This window comes from Pangasianodon hypophthalmus, chromosome 10, assembly GCF_027358585.1.
Source record: "Pangasianodon hypophthalmus isolate fPanHyp1 chromosome 10, fPanHyp1.pri, whole genome shotgun sequence".
Lineage (NCBI taxonomy): Eukaryota > Metazoa > Chordata > Actinopteri > Siluriformes > Pangasiidae > Pangasianodon > Pangasianodon hypophthalmus.
In genome coordinates, this window is record NC_069719.1 from 10,072,868 (window position 1) to 10,088,735 (window position 15,868).

The following is a 15,868-nucleotide window of genomic DNA, read 5'->3' on the forward strand; positions in this document are numbered from 1 at the left end:
TTTTTTTGCACTGTTGTTAGTTGTACTGTATGTTGTCAGTAATTGTGCATGTAATCTGCTCAGACCAAGTTACTGCAAATGCAGTTGTTATGTATACATTTTTTTCTTCCCTGTTTAAAGATTATCCCAGTCCTTCAGGAACTGCACAGGCATAAAAAATAATTAATAAGTTAAAAAGATTGAGCTTATTAAGAATTAGGGCAAACAAATAGTAAAATCCATTCCGAATGATGAGTGAAGAACACAAACAAAACAAAAACAAACAAAAAAAATTATATTTGTGGTCCACTGTAGAAGAACTGTCAGATGTTGCTGCAGCAACAAAAAAAAAAAAAAACAACCAAAAAAGATGAAAAACAACCAAAAAAGATGAAAAAGCCAATGCTGACCAAATGTAGTCTTTCTGTCAAAAATATACTTTGACATCTGTTTTTGAAATATCTTTCTTATAACTTTACTTACAATACAATAACATGTTTCAGTTCAGGAAAGCATCTAGTTTTCTGTACTACATATAGTAGAAAATTTCAAAATGTGACCATGTAAAGGGTTTTCCTAGGCCACACATTTGTAGTTTAACTCTACTTACAGTTTTTTTTTTTTTTTTTTTTTTTTTTTGTGGTGGAAATCACAATCCACAATTATGAAATGTATTATATTTATTACTGAGTTCTTATAGTTATTAGGCTGTTTGAAATTAATGTGTTTAATCCAAATTTACGTAAATCAAAAAAAAAAAAAATCAGCCTACAAATAATGTCAACTTGGACTTAATGTTACCAGTCAGTGAAAAGATCAGAAATGAAAAAAACTCAATAAATAGCCAGAATACTATTATACACATTTAAATAATGAGCTTAATATCTGTAGATTTATTTGTACAGCCGAATATTCCTGAAATAAATCTGCTCTCAACAAAAAGTTTGAGCAGTGATTCTCAGAAGGACATTTTATACTTACTGGCCACTTTAATAGAAACACCTGTACACCTGGTCATCCATGCGATTATCCAATCAGCCCATCAACCTCACAGTTCGGTGTGCTTTCTGAGATGCTTTTCTGCTCACCACGGCTGTAAAGAGAGGTTATTTGAGTTACTGTAGACTTCCTGTAAGCTCGATCGAGTCTGGTCATTCTCCTCTGACCTCTCTCCTCAACAAGCCATTTCAGCCTGCTGAACTGCTGATCACTGGATGTTTTTTGCTTTTCGCACCATTCTGTGTAAACATTGTGTAATAGCCGTTTAGAGTCACTGCCCTCACATTTTTTCCCCATTTTGATATTTGATGTGAACATGAACTGAAACTCTTGACCTGTGTCTGCATGATTTTATGCTGCCACATGACTTGACTGATTGAATAATTGCATGACTGGGCAGGGGTACAGGTGTTCCTAATAAAGTGGACGGTGAGTGCATGTTTTGCATGTGAACAATAGTCAGGGGGTGGGGGCGCTGTGATAAATATATAATGGAGGCTTTAGTGACATCATTAGCAGCCAATAGGAAGCTTTGCGCGCGCGCTTCCTCTCCGCCTGTCGGTGCTGTCTGCGCGAGCCTCCGCTACACACGGGCCCGGCACTGCGGAGGCGCGCGCACGCCAAGGAAACCCTTTACATTAGGTAAAAGCGCAATGCAGTGCATTTTCACTTCATCTTCATCTGTTTCGTTCGCAGCGGTGCATTAGTTTGGACACCATGCATATGTGTAGTGTAGCTTATACATGGCATGAATAGAGCCTTAGAATGAAATGTAAACACTGTCGGTTTTCTTCTATTGAATAATTCTGTGAAACGTTTGAGTGTGCAGTGGGAATGTGAGGTGTTTTTAGCATGATGTGATCTCTGACTATTGTGTATTGTGTGGATGGTGTGATATGTGTGATGTGTGTGTGTTTGGACAGTGTTATTGGTCTTTGAAGCTGCATTGCGGTCACTCCCTTTCTCCCTTTCCCCCTTTCCCATCCGCCCAGTGCTCTAACACACTGTACACTGTCTGCCCTGCACCTCCAGGGATGGGGGCTCGATTCCTGCCTCTCCTCCTCTGTGCATGGAGACATGCATTGTAGGCTGATTGGCATTTCCAAATTGTCTGTAGTGAGTGTATGCGACCCTTTGTAGGACAAGCAGTACAGAAGATGGATGGGTGGATGGGCTGTTGCTTATTATAGGCTGAAATAGTGCCAAGACATTTTTTCATGTCCAGTCAAACAGACTGGGTCCAAACTTATCTAGGGTTGTATTCCAAATGACTCTCTCCAGTGCTCAATGTGGAGGAAAATGATGGCACCTTAGGTAGTACACTATATACAGTGCCCTATAGAGAAACATTGGGGATACAGCCTGTGTTATGACTCAATATCTGTTGCCATGCACAGTTTTATCATGCACAGTAACTTTTTTTTGTGTTGTTATCAAATCTAAAGTTTCCTCCTTTCTTTCCAGGAAAAAAACCCAGCTCAAAGCTCACATCTACAACAATCTTCAAGTGGGAAAGACGAGTATGAAAAAAGGTAAATGTTGTGTTTAAAAGACTTTTATTCCATATTAATGTGTCAGAGTAGCCTGTTGGATAACTGCAATTTTTGCTTGTTATACATAAGCTAAGCATGAAGTTACTGAAATCAAAATTTTCAAACATTTCCAGTAGCATATATATATATATATATATATATATATATATATATATATATATATATATATATATATATATATATATTTTTTATGAGTGTGTGCAGTGGGACCTGACTGTATATATATATATATATATATATATATATATATATATATATATATATATATATATATATATATATATATACAGTCAGGTCCATAAGTATTTGGACGGTTATACAATTTTGGTCATTTTGCCACTGTTGACAAAATATTGCATTAACCGTTTAGGAATTACAGCCATTTTTTACAGAGTCCCTCCATTTTCACAGGCTCAAAAGTAATTGGACAATTGACTGATAAGCAGTTTCATGGCCAGCTGTGGCCTGTTTCCTCCTTATTTCATGATAAATTAAGGAGATAAATGGTCTGGAGTTGATTCCAAATGTTGAATTTGCATTTGATAGCTGTTTATGGAAACTCTCACTATTGCCGTCCAAAGAGGTGTTGATGCAAGTGAAGGAGGCCATCACTAGGCTGAAAAGCCAAAACAGATCTATCAGAGAGATAGCAGAAACTTTAGGAGGGCCAAATCAACAATTTGGTACATTCTTATAAAGAAGAAATGCACTGGTGAGCTCAGCATCACCAAAAGGCCTGGAAGACCACGGAGGACAACTAAAGTTGATGAATGCAGATCTCTTTCCTTGTTAAAGAAAAACTCCTTCACAACATCTAGCCAAGTCAGGAACACTCTGGAGGAGGTAGACATATCATTGTCAAAGTGTACAATCAAGAGACGCCTTTATGAATGTAAATACAGACGGTTTACCTCAAGATGCAAACCACTGGTAACACTCAAGAACAGAAAGGCCAGATTAGACTTTGCTAAAAAAAACCTCCAAAAAAGCCTGACCAGTTCTGATGCAAGATTAACTTGTACCATAATGATGGGAAGAGAAAAGTATTGAGAAGGAAAGGAAGGGCTCATGATCCAAATCATACCACATCATCCTTCAAACATGTGGAGGAAGTGTTATGGCATGGGCATATATGGCTGCCAGTGGAACTGGGTCACTGGGGTTTATTGATGATGTGACTGCTGACAGAAGTAGCAGGATGAATTCTGAAGTGTACAGAGCTATACTTTCTGCTCAGATTCAGTCAAATGCTGCAAAACTGATAGGACGACGCTTCACGGTAGAGATGGATAACAACCCAAAACATACTGTGAAAGCAGTCCAAGAGCTTGGAAATTAAATGTTCTTAAATGGCCGAGTCAGTCACCTGACCTCAACCCAACTGAGCTGCTTTTCACTTACTGAAGACGAATCGGAAGGCAGAAAGACCCACAAACAAGCAGCAACTGAATATGGCTGCAGTAAAGACCTGGCAAAGCATCTCAAGGGAGGAAACTCAGAATTTGGTGATGTCCATGGGGTCCAGACTTCAGGCAGGTTTTATCAAGGATTTCCCTCCAAGTAATAAAAATAATCCTAATATTCATTTCAAATCCATTGTGGTGGAGTACAGAGGCAAAATGACCAAAATTGTGTCATATATATATATATATATATATATATATATATAAAACCAAATTTTCACCTATATATCAGATTGAACAAATTAAAAGTGACAAATTTATTTGTTCCAAATGTATACAAAATAAGCTACATTTTCCCATGAATTTAAATTCATGAATTTAGACTTTAATTTAATAAGTAAATTTAAAATCTCCTCCTTAGCCATATGTCATGTCTAGAGAGAAAAAAAAGAAAGCTTTCATTACTGGATACCAGCCATATTGTTTGAATAACTAATGTCTTTGTGTCAGCTAATAGCTACATGTCTACTGTATGTCTGTAGAAAAAACACAATAAAAAACTGGCCTAGCTCTGAAAATGGCTGTTCACTGACACCACTTTTAATTAGTTTCCAAAAAAAAGTATGTTATTCTTATTATCAGTATGTCAGAAAAAACAGACGTAGTGTTTAGTTCAGTGTTATTTGGTTTTCAGTGTAGTTGATGCCTCCTACAAGTCTTGTTTTGCTTTGTGACTATTTACAGAAAATGCATTAAACATTTTAGATGAGTAGTCTAACAGTACATGACTCATATCACATTTAATACCTTCCTCATTCCACTGCTGATTATAGTTTCACTCTGTGATCTGAAGGGCAGGGTGCAAATGCTGGACTTTTGTTAAATATTAGCCATTTTGGTTTATTCAGGTGACTCAGATATGGACAGCCTGAGCAGAGAGAGGGATTAGATGGCTCTGCTACAGCGTGATGTCTTTATGGTGTCTTTGTGATGGCATTCAAGGGCGAAGATGAGTCATACAGGTATGTTTGTGAAGGATTTTAGTCAACCAGATAATCGTTGGTGACGGAACGTGACATTTTGTCGCTCATCAGAGCAGTAGAACAGGATTAAAGCCAAAGTGCAGTTCCCTAGACTTATTACAAGACAGTCACATGGATGATTCACTCACTATAGCTTCAGATGAAATTGAAAGTGGTAAAACTGATTATGATGATATTTTTAGCTCATATATTAGATCTGAATAATGCCATTGTAACAGTATGTTTTATATGAATAAATCCATTTGTAGATTGATATCTCCATTTTTATCTGCAGTATTTCACATTTTACTCCATTTAGTAGGGGGAAAAGGAAGGAGGCGGCAGTCAGTGGAATCCTGGTGTGTGAGAGAAACTGATGAAAATGGTGAAGGAATGGTTACATCCCAGACATGCAGCGCATCCATGTAATTGTTCCACATAGGAATGGTCTCTGTGGACTCTCGTTCCATCAGGACTTCGGCACAGTTAACCCTAGGCAGACATGGCTAAAAGAGACTATCTGGTGGATGCGGCCAAGCAGATCCGCATGGCCCTGGACAGGGAAGTCAACGAGGACTACGAAGCTGCATTTAGCTACTATAAGAATGGTGTGGACTTGTTGCTGAATGGAGTTCAAGGTAGCACGCTCTATTTATGCTTTTAATGTCATATTATGCCTCTGTGTGATCAAAATAGACCAGTAGCTACTACACAGGGGTTTTTTTTGGGTTGACATTTGAACATCATTTCCTGTTCTTGTTCACATGAAGGCACCTGGCTGAGCACACTTCATGCCAGTGTTTTAGAGCTGAAGTAAAACAATATAGATGAAACCATGAGGAATAACAGAAAAGGAAACAAAAAAGTATTTCAGCAGAATGTAAGCAAATTACTGTAATCTTTTGTTTAGTGAGCTTCTGGATAAATTATCCAACATGTAAGGAAAGTTTGAGTCAAAAAAACTGTAACAGCTGACAGAAAAGAATGAAACAGGAACATAACCCATCACTGCAAATTGACTCAGTTAAATGTTACTTCAGTTAAATCTGACATATTTTGAGTAGTAAATTGAATTAAAGTCTAGCTGTAAATAGTAATCACATAACTGCCGACAGATGAGGTTGAAAAATAGTTCAGATTTCTACTCGATTTTGATCTTAAACAGCTTAAAAATAACTTACAAAACTACAAATCCTTAACTGTCTGTATTTGCCTATGTAATACCATTAATTTCAGCAAAAACAAATAATTCAAATACATCCTTTGTACCATCCTTTTCTCCAATTGCCTTCATTTTCTAACTAGAGAATGGGAGCTTGCATACACAGCTAAAGCTGATTCATCATTTGAGCTCAAATAATTGATGTCATAAAACTTTTTCATCAATCAGATGCAGGTTTGTTCATACATCATTTGATGGGATCAAGTCTGCGATGAATGAAACTTTGATGAATAAGAGCCATTGTGGTTGTACTGATACACATTGCACTTGTGATAGGTCTTGACTATTCTGGCTGAAGATAGGCCTACAATCATTTGACCAAAATCAGATGTTTATTTATCACAAAATCCACAATAAACTTATCAGGAATCTTATCATGGTTTGTTAGCATAGTGCTCCTTTGCATTTAGCAGGCGTCTGAGATATCAGAAGGTCAATCTTGACATAATTAACAAACAACAGCCCTACACAATACAACACAATGATTTTAAAGGTAAGGAGTATGAAATCAGGGACTCATGTTTAGGTTTCAGGAGGCTGAGTGGACTTTTCTCTTCTGTCATTTAGTGGATCCAAATAAAGAGAGACGTGAGGCTGTGAAGCGGAAAACCACTCAGTATCTGAAGAGAGCGGAGGAGATCTTTAACTCTCACCTACAGTACAACTTCAGCAAAGACACCACACAATTAGGGGTATGAGACATAACATTCATTAGATCATCTTTGCCCAGTTAAATTACTCTATGGAAAACCGGCTAGAATTTTCCAACTTATACAAATATGATTCTTGCGCATATTTCCCCTGTCTGTTTCACACACAGACAGTATGTTCCTGTTTTTATGAGTTGTTACTATCACCTCTCACTTCCCTCTCTAACATGTCTGCATCACTTATTATTCAGAGATAAGCACTGGACTAAATCCAGCTTTAGAACTGTGCGATTTCAGAAATCGTTTGAGATTATTACTTGCAACACTGTACAAGATGATCCTAATAAAATCTTTGCTGAATCCCATACAGACCATACAACAACATGTGCTATCCATGTGAGTTATATGATGAAGATCCTTCAACAGTAGACTTATGATTAAAAAAATTATTACATTCTGTTTATCTAATGCTTATATCAGTGTGATCCAGGCTTGTGTAGAAAACGTGGTCGCATAAACAGAAACAGGCCAATGGTACAATAACAGCAACATTATGGCTAAAGAAAACAGCAAATTCCGCACATTCTACACATTTAAGTTCCATATTTATATTCACCCATTGTTACTACTGTATTTGTAGCTGTCCTGTGAGTTACGTGTCATCCTCTGCCATCCTGCTACTGGTGGCTTTTAGAAGAGCGTCACAGCAGAGGTCACACTCAGATATGAGTAATACATTTCTGACACTGCCAGAAATTAGTGCTCAGCTGTCTTTAGTTACAGTGGCACTAAATCGGCCATGGGTGAGCACATCACATTATTCATTCTAAGACCATCTAATAACCAAGTAATTATTTTATGATGTGTGATATTTCTGTGTGCAAAAGCAAAATCGGACTGATACAGTGTACAGTGTAAAACTGGGTTAAGGCTGTAGAACTATGGGCTTGTCTACATCAGCCTTCCAACCCTCCAGTTATGTCTCCTTCACTAAAGTCCAGGCTTGTCTATTTGTATTTCCTTTACTTTTACATGGACAGGAATGTGGGTAAGCCCGAATTTACTCAACTCTGGGCTCTCAGTTGTTGTGTAATCCCCAGAATCCCCTCAGTGGCTTTGAGGTCTTGCATGGGCTAAAACTGCTTTGATTCTGAAACACTGATGACTGTATTTTGGTCAGCAGGGTTACAGCAGCCTAAGATTCAGGTCTATCAGACATCTGAGCTCACCCGTGGAGGACCTGGAGATGTGTAAAGTGGTGGGGATTATTGATAAGGTAAGAACAAAACCTTTAGTGATATTGTGTGTTCCTTAAACACCTGGTGATTTTGTGGTGTGAACTGAAACCCAGGAAATGTTATTTTTTTGTATAATAATGTCACGTGTGGGCTGTATGAAGAAAACAGAAGTAAAACAGGTATGAAACAGGGCTTTTTTTTTTTTTTTTTTTTTTAAAAAAACAATACTGCTTATGAATGCTAATTTTAACAACTGAATATTAAACCAAAACTGAGTTAATCCCAGTCATCTTCAGCATAGGAGGCATGAATGTGTATTAATCATATCACATTACTACTAATATTGCCCGTCAAGAGTAGACACAAAGAACAGATTTGCAAGGTTGGAGTATAGTAACATATATCCAAACCTAATATTTGGTATTATATATGAGCTATGTAACTAGCTAATCTCAAAATGTGTAAAATTAAAGGTTTTATTTTATATCTCCCCTGAATCCATTTTACATTTTTAAATGTTACATTTCCAAAGAGCAAATGAGATTTGCATTTACTATTTTTTTATTGGTTGATGTGCTTTATGCAGCAGATAAAACATGCTAACATCTTGCTACATGCTGAGGTGATCATCTGTGCCATGTTAGTTTTAGCTAGCTAGCATTATATAAAGCCATCGAGACACTACAAAAGCAGGAGGTTTTTCTGAGGAGATTAAACATTTTATCACACAAAGGCTGCTAATGTTACCAACATTAATGTTTAATCTTTAATGTTAGCATAGCTAGCATTAGAGAAGGAGACAGGTCTGGAGTCTTGCTAGCAGTGGTGCTGAGTGTGGTATGAAAGGCTACATTGATTAACAAAGAAGCAGTAAAAAATAACCTGAAATAATGGCTTTTGCACTTTTTTCATAGGGAGTCATTTTAGATTAACCTGAAATAACGACGTAGTGCACCCACATCTCAAAAGCTGCACTGTTACATTCACGCTAATAACTCTTTTTTTTTTTCTGTAGTTTCTATTTTTGCTTCCAAAGTGAGTGCACAAAGATCCTAAAAAAGTTTCACCTCAGTCTGTTTTTATATTTGTTGGGGAAAATCTCACATGCATTTCATCACAGAGTTTGAGTATAATGGAGACCTTTTTTCTTTATTATTTATCTTTTTTTCATCTTTATTATTTACAGAAAAAAATGTCACTGGCAAACATTTAATGTCTTACTCAAATGGTTGGAGCACTTGGTTAGTTAGACCTTTGGTGACACCCATCATGTGGCACAGCTGGAGCATTTGTACTGCTAAGCAAGGCTTTTACAAATATTCCTCATGAATACATTTCTTAAGGAAATTAGCACTGTAATGTTCTGCTTACCCGTAACAGATTTTCTAGCTCCATTATAGGAAACAAACTTCGACTTTAGTAAAAAAAAAAAAAAAAAAAAAAAACATAACTGATGCAGTGTAGAAAAAAGCACTTGGACTATATTATGATTAACTACAATGTTTCTATCTTGCTTCCTTCCAGTATCTCATACTCAAGATGCTTATTTGTGCTTGTGTCTGTAGGTTCTGACTGTCCAAAACCTGATTAGCAAGGAGACATTCGTGATTAAGGTAGGTGTCTTGCCATGTACTGATGCTGTAACTCCAGCCTAAAGGCAAATTTGCCGTCTGGCCAGAACGCTGATAACACTGAGGGGAAAAACTCTCAGGTCTCGTCTTGTCTCATGAAGCTGTCATTGATCCAGTTAAAAGCTTTAGTGCATCTTACTCCAAACCATCTCATGTTTCTAAAACTAGAAACAAGGTTGCAAAAGTAGGCAAAGTAAGCAGACATTGCTTGGAAATAATCCTTTTTTTTCTACAAGCAAGGAATAAAACATGATGGGACGTGCTCTTTTAGGAAAATGATCTGCTAGCATCCTCAACTGATTATTGTCCTAGAACAGCACAGTCTTGAAGTCAGTGCTAACAATTTTAGACTAATTAATGAAAGACACATCATACTTTTTTCTTATTGGTGTGGAACAATAAACAAGTTAGTTCCTGTTGTCACTTACATTACAGCAGCTATAAACAGCCCTCACCAGCCTCTCTTTTTTTCTGTCTTGAAGTTAATAAGACAAAAAAGGCTTGTCATGTTCCCCTGTTATGGAGCATCTGCCGTACAAATCCCTGTCTAACTTCTTACTATAGAAATGACATATTAATATCCACCTGTAAATTGCCTTGCAGCAAGGACTACTGTCAGAGATGTTGTTATAGAAAATTCATCAACACCTTCTGACCAATCAGAATTGAGAATGGTCTAATTATGTTTAATGAGTAATCAAATACATATTTACATATTTATCAAATACATATTTCTCAGGTGTGTTTTGGTTAAGGTTCTTTATATTCATAGCTTTGTATTGTAAATGTTTTTTAATAACACTGGTTACATATATAATTCCTCCTGTCCTCCAGAGCCTGCCTAAGTCCAGCTGGGAGAATCGAGAGCGTTCAACCATCATCCCTCAGGGTGTCCCGTTCATGGTAAAGTTACTGAGGTACTACGTCAGCGAGGACTCTGTGTTCCTGCATCTAGAACATGTTCAAGGTGAGCTGAGAAAAGTGCTGTGCTAAGCGAAATACACTTTAATACATAGAGCTGGCTGTTTATTATACAGGGAGTCAGTGAAGTACTGCCAACACAGAATTACACTCTGAGAGTATGGACTTAAATTTAAAACTAAAGTCTTAAATTTGGCATGTCCAACCATTTTTTTTTATTGGAGGACAAAATATAAAGTTGCATATACATTATCTGTAATATTAAAAGAATCAATGATGTTAACAATCTAACAGCATTAATATGTTGTACAGGGCTTTTGGTGTACTTTTGTCCTTTAGTGCTTGTACATATAAAAATCAACGAATAGATTACATATTTAATACCAGCCTGACGCACGTATGAATTTTTTTTTCTTTATTTAACAGCACCAACATAGCATTTTGGTGCGGCTAGAGTTTGAGAGAAACATGCTTTTTAGGTTAATGGCTAAAATTAGGTAGTCGATAGAATAAAGGAATTAACCAAGCAAACAAAATGTACGTCAAGCATTATAATTACTGAAAAGAAGGTAGAAAGACAGAACGGACATTAGCAGTAGCAGTACACTATCACATAAAGTTGTTAATAACAAAATGTTAATGTGAAAGGTGAAAACTGTCTGCTTTCTTAAGTAATGCTGTTCCATGGGAAATTTGCCTTCTTTAACCCAAAATGGCTTTTCATGCACTATATATGCTCACTACAAATGATGTAACATAATGACAAAAATAAATAACCTACAGGTGTCCAGATGAAATGCCATTAAAGATTCAGTTATATTTTAATATGATCTTTTAACATGACAGAGTTTCCACTCAACATTCTGTCATTAAGTACATTAAGTTTAAAGTATTGGCACCTGTTTGGATACACTCAGAACTAGTCAAAAAATTTGCTGTGTCTAAGAATCATTTTATTCACAATATACATTTACATGTTTTAATTTTTCTTGGTGTTTGGTCACAACACGATATATTCAACACACACATCTCGGACAACACAACACAATTACCTTCCAAATATACAAATATTGCGCCTAATATATGAATATTACACATTAAGCGGAAATGGTAGGCTCAGTTGTAATTTACAGTACAGTGGAGGTAGAAATAGCAGCTGGATGCAGTTCAGGGAACTCAGGGTACTCAGTACTGTGTACTGAGTCTCATGCTCATAGTTGTTTCAGGGCAAATTTTACTGCAAAATAATTGACATGCCCGTCTTTTTTATTCTGTGTCAGACCATAGCAAATCAGTTTGTGAATTTCCAAGTACTCGAAAAGTCTGTTCATCAATGCTATGTGTTTTATGACTCCCATGGTTACATTACATTCACTTACAATATAAGTGACTAACTCAGTAGTTAAGTTTTATGGATTTTGTTCTGTAAGGACAAATAAGTACACATTACTAATACAGCAATCTCATTACTTCACCTTTAGCCATTAGAAGTGAATTGAATTGCTGTTCAGATGGAATTTCACACACTTTATATTTCTAAACTAATAAATAGATGAATAACAAATTGGCTGATGAAAAACATTATAAAGAACGTGAGGGTACGTGAATTGTTTGTCCCTGTTCAGGTGGAAAGCTCTTCTCTAAACTGCACCGGATCAGAAGTGAGGTAGCCAGAGAACATCCAGACTGCTCCACCCCCAACCAGCACAAATTCCAGCTAAAGAACAGCTACACCTCGCCTGCGCTCACCCAGCTGTACCACCTGAATGGAGAGAGCCACCAGGGAAGATCCATATTTCCTGAGAGGAAGAATTTGGAATGCTTAGAAATGGACACACTGGCTTTTTGGAATGAGACAGAGCATCAGCTCGACAGCTATGGCACACACTCATACTGTGAGGAAACAGGATGCCTGCAGAATTCCCGGTCGGAAAAGGCTGAATTCCAGCAAAAGCAATCCTCTAACCCTTATGCAATAAGGACAGATTCCTTTTCCTGTGTTAGTCCTGGTGGTCAGCGAGATTGTCTTATATCTCAGGAAAGTTTTCCACTTCCTGTTCATCCCTGTGTGATCGTGGATACTCGAGATCCGCTCAGTGTCACGACTGATCTTTTAGGAAACGATGTCCATATTGAGCGGATCGACTCAAGCTTAGATTTTGATAAAGTATGGACTGCTGTGCCAGCTCAGGAACAGTGTTTAATAGGAACCAGGTCAAATCCAGACATTCTTGGAATCAATAGTGCACCTCAGATCACACTGAGCTCTTTATTTGACACCACACAGCCAACCCTGTGTAGCACAGTCAACGTCCTTCCACAGAAAGTTCGTATAGTTCCCAACACCCTGCCTTTATCTTCAAAGAACCAAAAACAAGATGACATTACTCACGAAAAAACAAGTAATTCTGAGAGTTCCCAGTATATGGCAAGCTTAACCTCAGGAAATTCCCAACCAGGCACAGAATACTGCAACGGAACACAATCTACTGTGGAAAGCAAACTTCTGAGACCTTTCGCCTTAGACCTCACGACAACAGCTCCTCAGGTGAATAATACAAGTAAAGACGTGGAAAGAGAGTCTGTGGAGGTTGGAGAGGAGAACTGGGAACTCCTTAGCCCACTGTGCTCAGATAAAACACAGGATACGTTCTTTACTCCTCACTCTTCTCAAGAGGAGCAGCTTATAGAAGTCGACGGCCGGCGTCACTTGCCTCAGTTTAGGGCGAGGAGCCGGAGTGTGAAGCAACAGCCTGGTCGATGGGGTTTTCCTGAAGACGAGGTGCGAATGTGGGGAGCGCAGATCCTGTTGGCTCTCGAGAGTCTTCATGAGCAAGGCATCGTGTGCCAGGATCTCAACCCCAAGAACATCCTTCTCAATAGCAATGGTGAGTTTGACTCTACAGTATCACCCACATCTACATTTATAATTATAATATTGCCTGGTCTTAATTAATTAATTCTGACATAAATTTAAGTGCTAATTTCACCGGTTTGTGCAACAAATAATGAGATGTATTCTGAATAGGAAATGTGTGTCTGACTTACTTTGGACAGTGGACTGAGGTTCATTCGGAAATTAGTCCTAAAGCTATGGATGAAATGTACTGTGCACCAGGTGAGGACGCCTAAGAACAATTTGTCATAATGGAAAACAGAAATTCCATTATTTTAAACTTTATTATTAGGGATGACTCAGTATGGGAATATTTGTTATGTACATGTCTTCCAATGCTGGGGTTGCTCCTAATACACACGGTTTTATAAAATATAGAAATAAGAATTCAGTCCATCTATAGATATCACAAATGTTTTTGCAGAACGTATGGATTTTGCAGACCAACCATTAGAACAATACAATTAAAAGTAAAGATGTCTGAAAATGAAAGAAAGAAAGAAAGAAAGAAAGAAAGAAAGAAAGAAATTGAGGAAAAATTTGTATTAAAAAAAAGTGATATCATACCAGCTACTTTGAATTGGAGGTTGTAATTTTTATTTAAAAAGCAATAAATATTACAAGAAGATATTGCAATACCTGCAGTATCTCAGAAGTGTATTATGACATAATCAATCATCACACTGGTATAACACAGTCACATTGCCCAGCCCTAAATTGCACTTGTTTAATCATTTGGAAACAGAGATTGGGGGTGTATCCAAAATCACAGAGGCGTGTGACTGGTGGAGTCTGGGAGCTTTACTGTTTGAACTTCTTACTGGAATGGTAAGCAGAGTCTATATGGCTTCAGATCTCTGTATAGTGTGATCTTATTAAACATCCAAACTAGACTAAAAACACTAGTTATATGTGAGCTATGAGTCACATCAAATTCATAATAAGTGAAATGAGAATAGTACATGTTCCTGTAGTGGACAAACTTGGGTCCTAAATGACCATACATCAGTTTGTGTATGAGATTAGGAAAATAAAACCTCTTCTGTGATATCAGCCCCTGTGGCAGTGTCATCCTACAGGTGTGCATCCACACACACAGCTACGCATTCCAGACCACCTGAGCCCTGCAGCCGCCTCGCTACTCACAGAGGTACGTCTACAGAACACGCTTAACCTGTGAACACAAGTATAGCTTTGTATGTAAGGCAATGATGTTATTTTATTTCCACACAGCTCCTTCAGTATGATGCTGGCTATCGACTGGGCTCTGGAGGTGGAGGTGTGAGTGACATTAAGTACCACCCCTTTTTTAACTCGGTTCCTTGGCACACACTAGCCAGTTGATGGATACAGGGTGTGCTATATGATTCTAACGCCTAACACCAGTGGTTCATGAGAAGTCAAAGCTCAAAGAAATGCCTTTACTGCCCCCTGCTGGTGCACAACACAAGGAGCATGAGTATCTCCAAACCATCAGCTGAACACACACACACAAAATTAAAAATAGAACCACCCAGTTTATTTACGCCAATTAACATTTAAAACACTTCTGATTTTGTGTTAAACAAAAGAGACATTTTTTCATTCATTTCTGTGGTTATGAAAGGAACTAATGACAGGACCTTGCAGCACATGTATGGGGTTATTGTAAGCATATACCTACATCTCAGGCATTAAATTATTGCTGCACCTCTGTATTACAGATGTACAAGTGATATGCAATATTACCATTACATTTCACCATGTTTATCAAGCATGCAGTGTAATATCAATCCATGTTGCCAGTACAGATTTTAATGATATTTTGGACAAAGTCATGTCATGTAAAACATTTGTGCCTCAAATGATTACTATCTGCATTAAGAATCATTTTTTTGCTCTTGAGATGAGCTACCTACATTTTTAACCAAAGCAAAAATAATAATAAAAACCTCTGTCCAAGTGCGTTGCTTTTGCTTTATCACCATATGCAAATTGATTGTCTAGTTTGCGATGAGACTGCTGCGCAGTCAAGCTAATAAAGCCATGCGTGCAGAGATCTCACAGATCTGCATAGTGTGAAAATGAAGCACTTATTTCACCACAAGACCCCCCTCTCAGCATGTGCACAAACTAATAGCACAGCTACCACATCCTGTCTTGTCACTGAAGTCACAGATGAGACATTGGTTTATGAATTTATGAGTTTTTCCTTTCAGATTCATCAGGGTTCAGCAGAGCCATCACCCACATGCATCTACCTTAACCGCATGCATGTCTGCTTAAAGTTGATCATCCAAGTAGCAGAAGAAGCAGCAGCAATGTGGCCGATTCACAGCTAGCAATAGCCTTGAGGCTCACTTCAATTTACTAGC

At 37.6% G+C, this 15,868-nt stretch overlaps 1 protein-coding gene across 4 annotated transcripts; it reads left to right on the forward strand.

The window, feature by feature from the left end:
• Window positions 1–1,501: 1,501 nt before the first annotated feature.
• Window positions 1,502–15,791, forward strand: rps6kl1 (ribosomal protein S6 kinase-like 1). Of its 4 annotated transcripts, none has more exons than XM_026934301.3 (13): window positions 1,502–1,620; window positions 2,443–2,510; window positions 4,843–4,956; window positions 5,276–5,594; window positions 6,746–6,870; window positions 8,012–8,104; window positions 9,632–9,679; window positions 10,532–10,664; window positions 12,244–13,506; window positions 13,647–13,736; window positions 14,260–14,342; window positions 14,569–14,664; window positions 14,748–15,791. In XM_026934301.3, the coding sequence occupies exons 4-13, from the start codon at window positions 5,459–5,461 to the stop codon at window positions 14,856–14,858; spliced, it is 2,178 nt and encodes a 725-aa protein (XP_026790102.3). In that variant the 5' UTR covers window positions 1,502–1,620; window positions 2,443–2,510; window positions 4,843–4,956; window positions 5,276–5,458; the 3' UTR covers window positions 14,859–15,791. The 4 variants fall into 4 exon arrangements, with proteins under 4 accessions (XP_026790102.3, XP_053093521.1, XP_053093522.1 ...); XM_053237546.1 differs by having other exon boundaries at window positions 5,279–5,594; XM_034307938.2 differs by lacking the exon at window positions 1,502–1,620 and adding an exon at window positions 1,682–2,292.
• The last annotated feature ends 77 nt before the right edge of the window (window positions 15,792–15,868 follow it).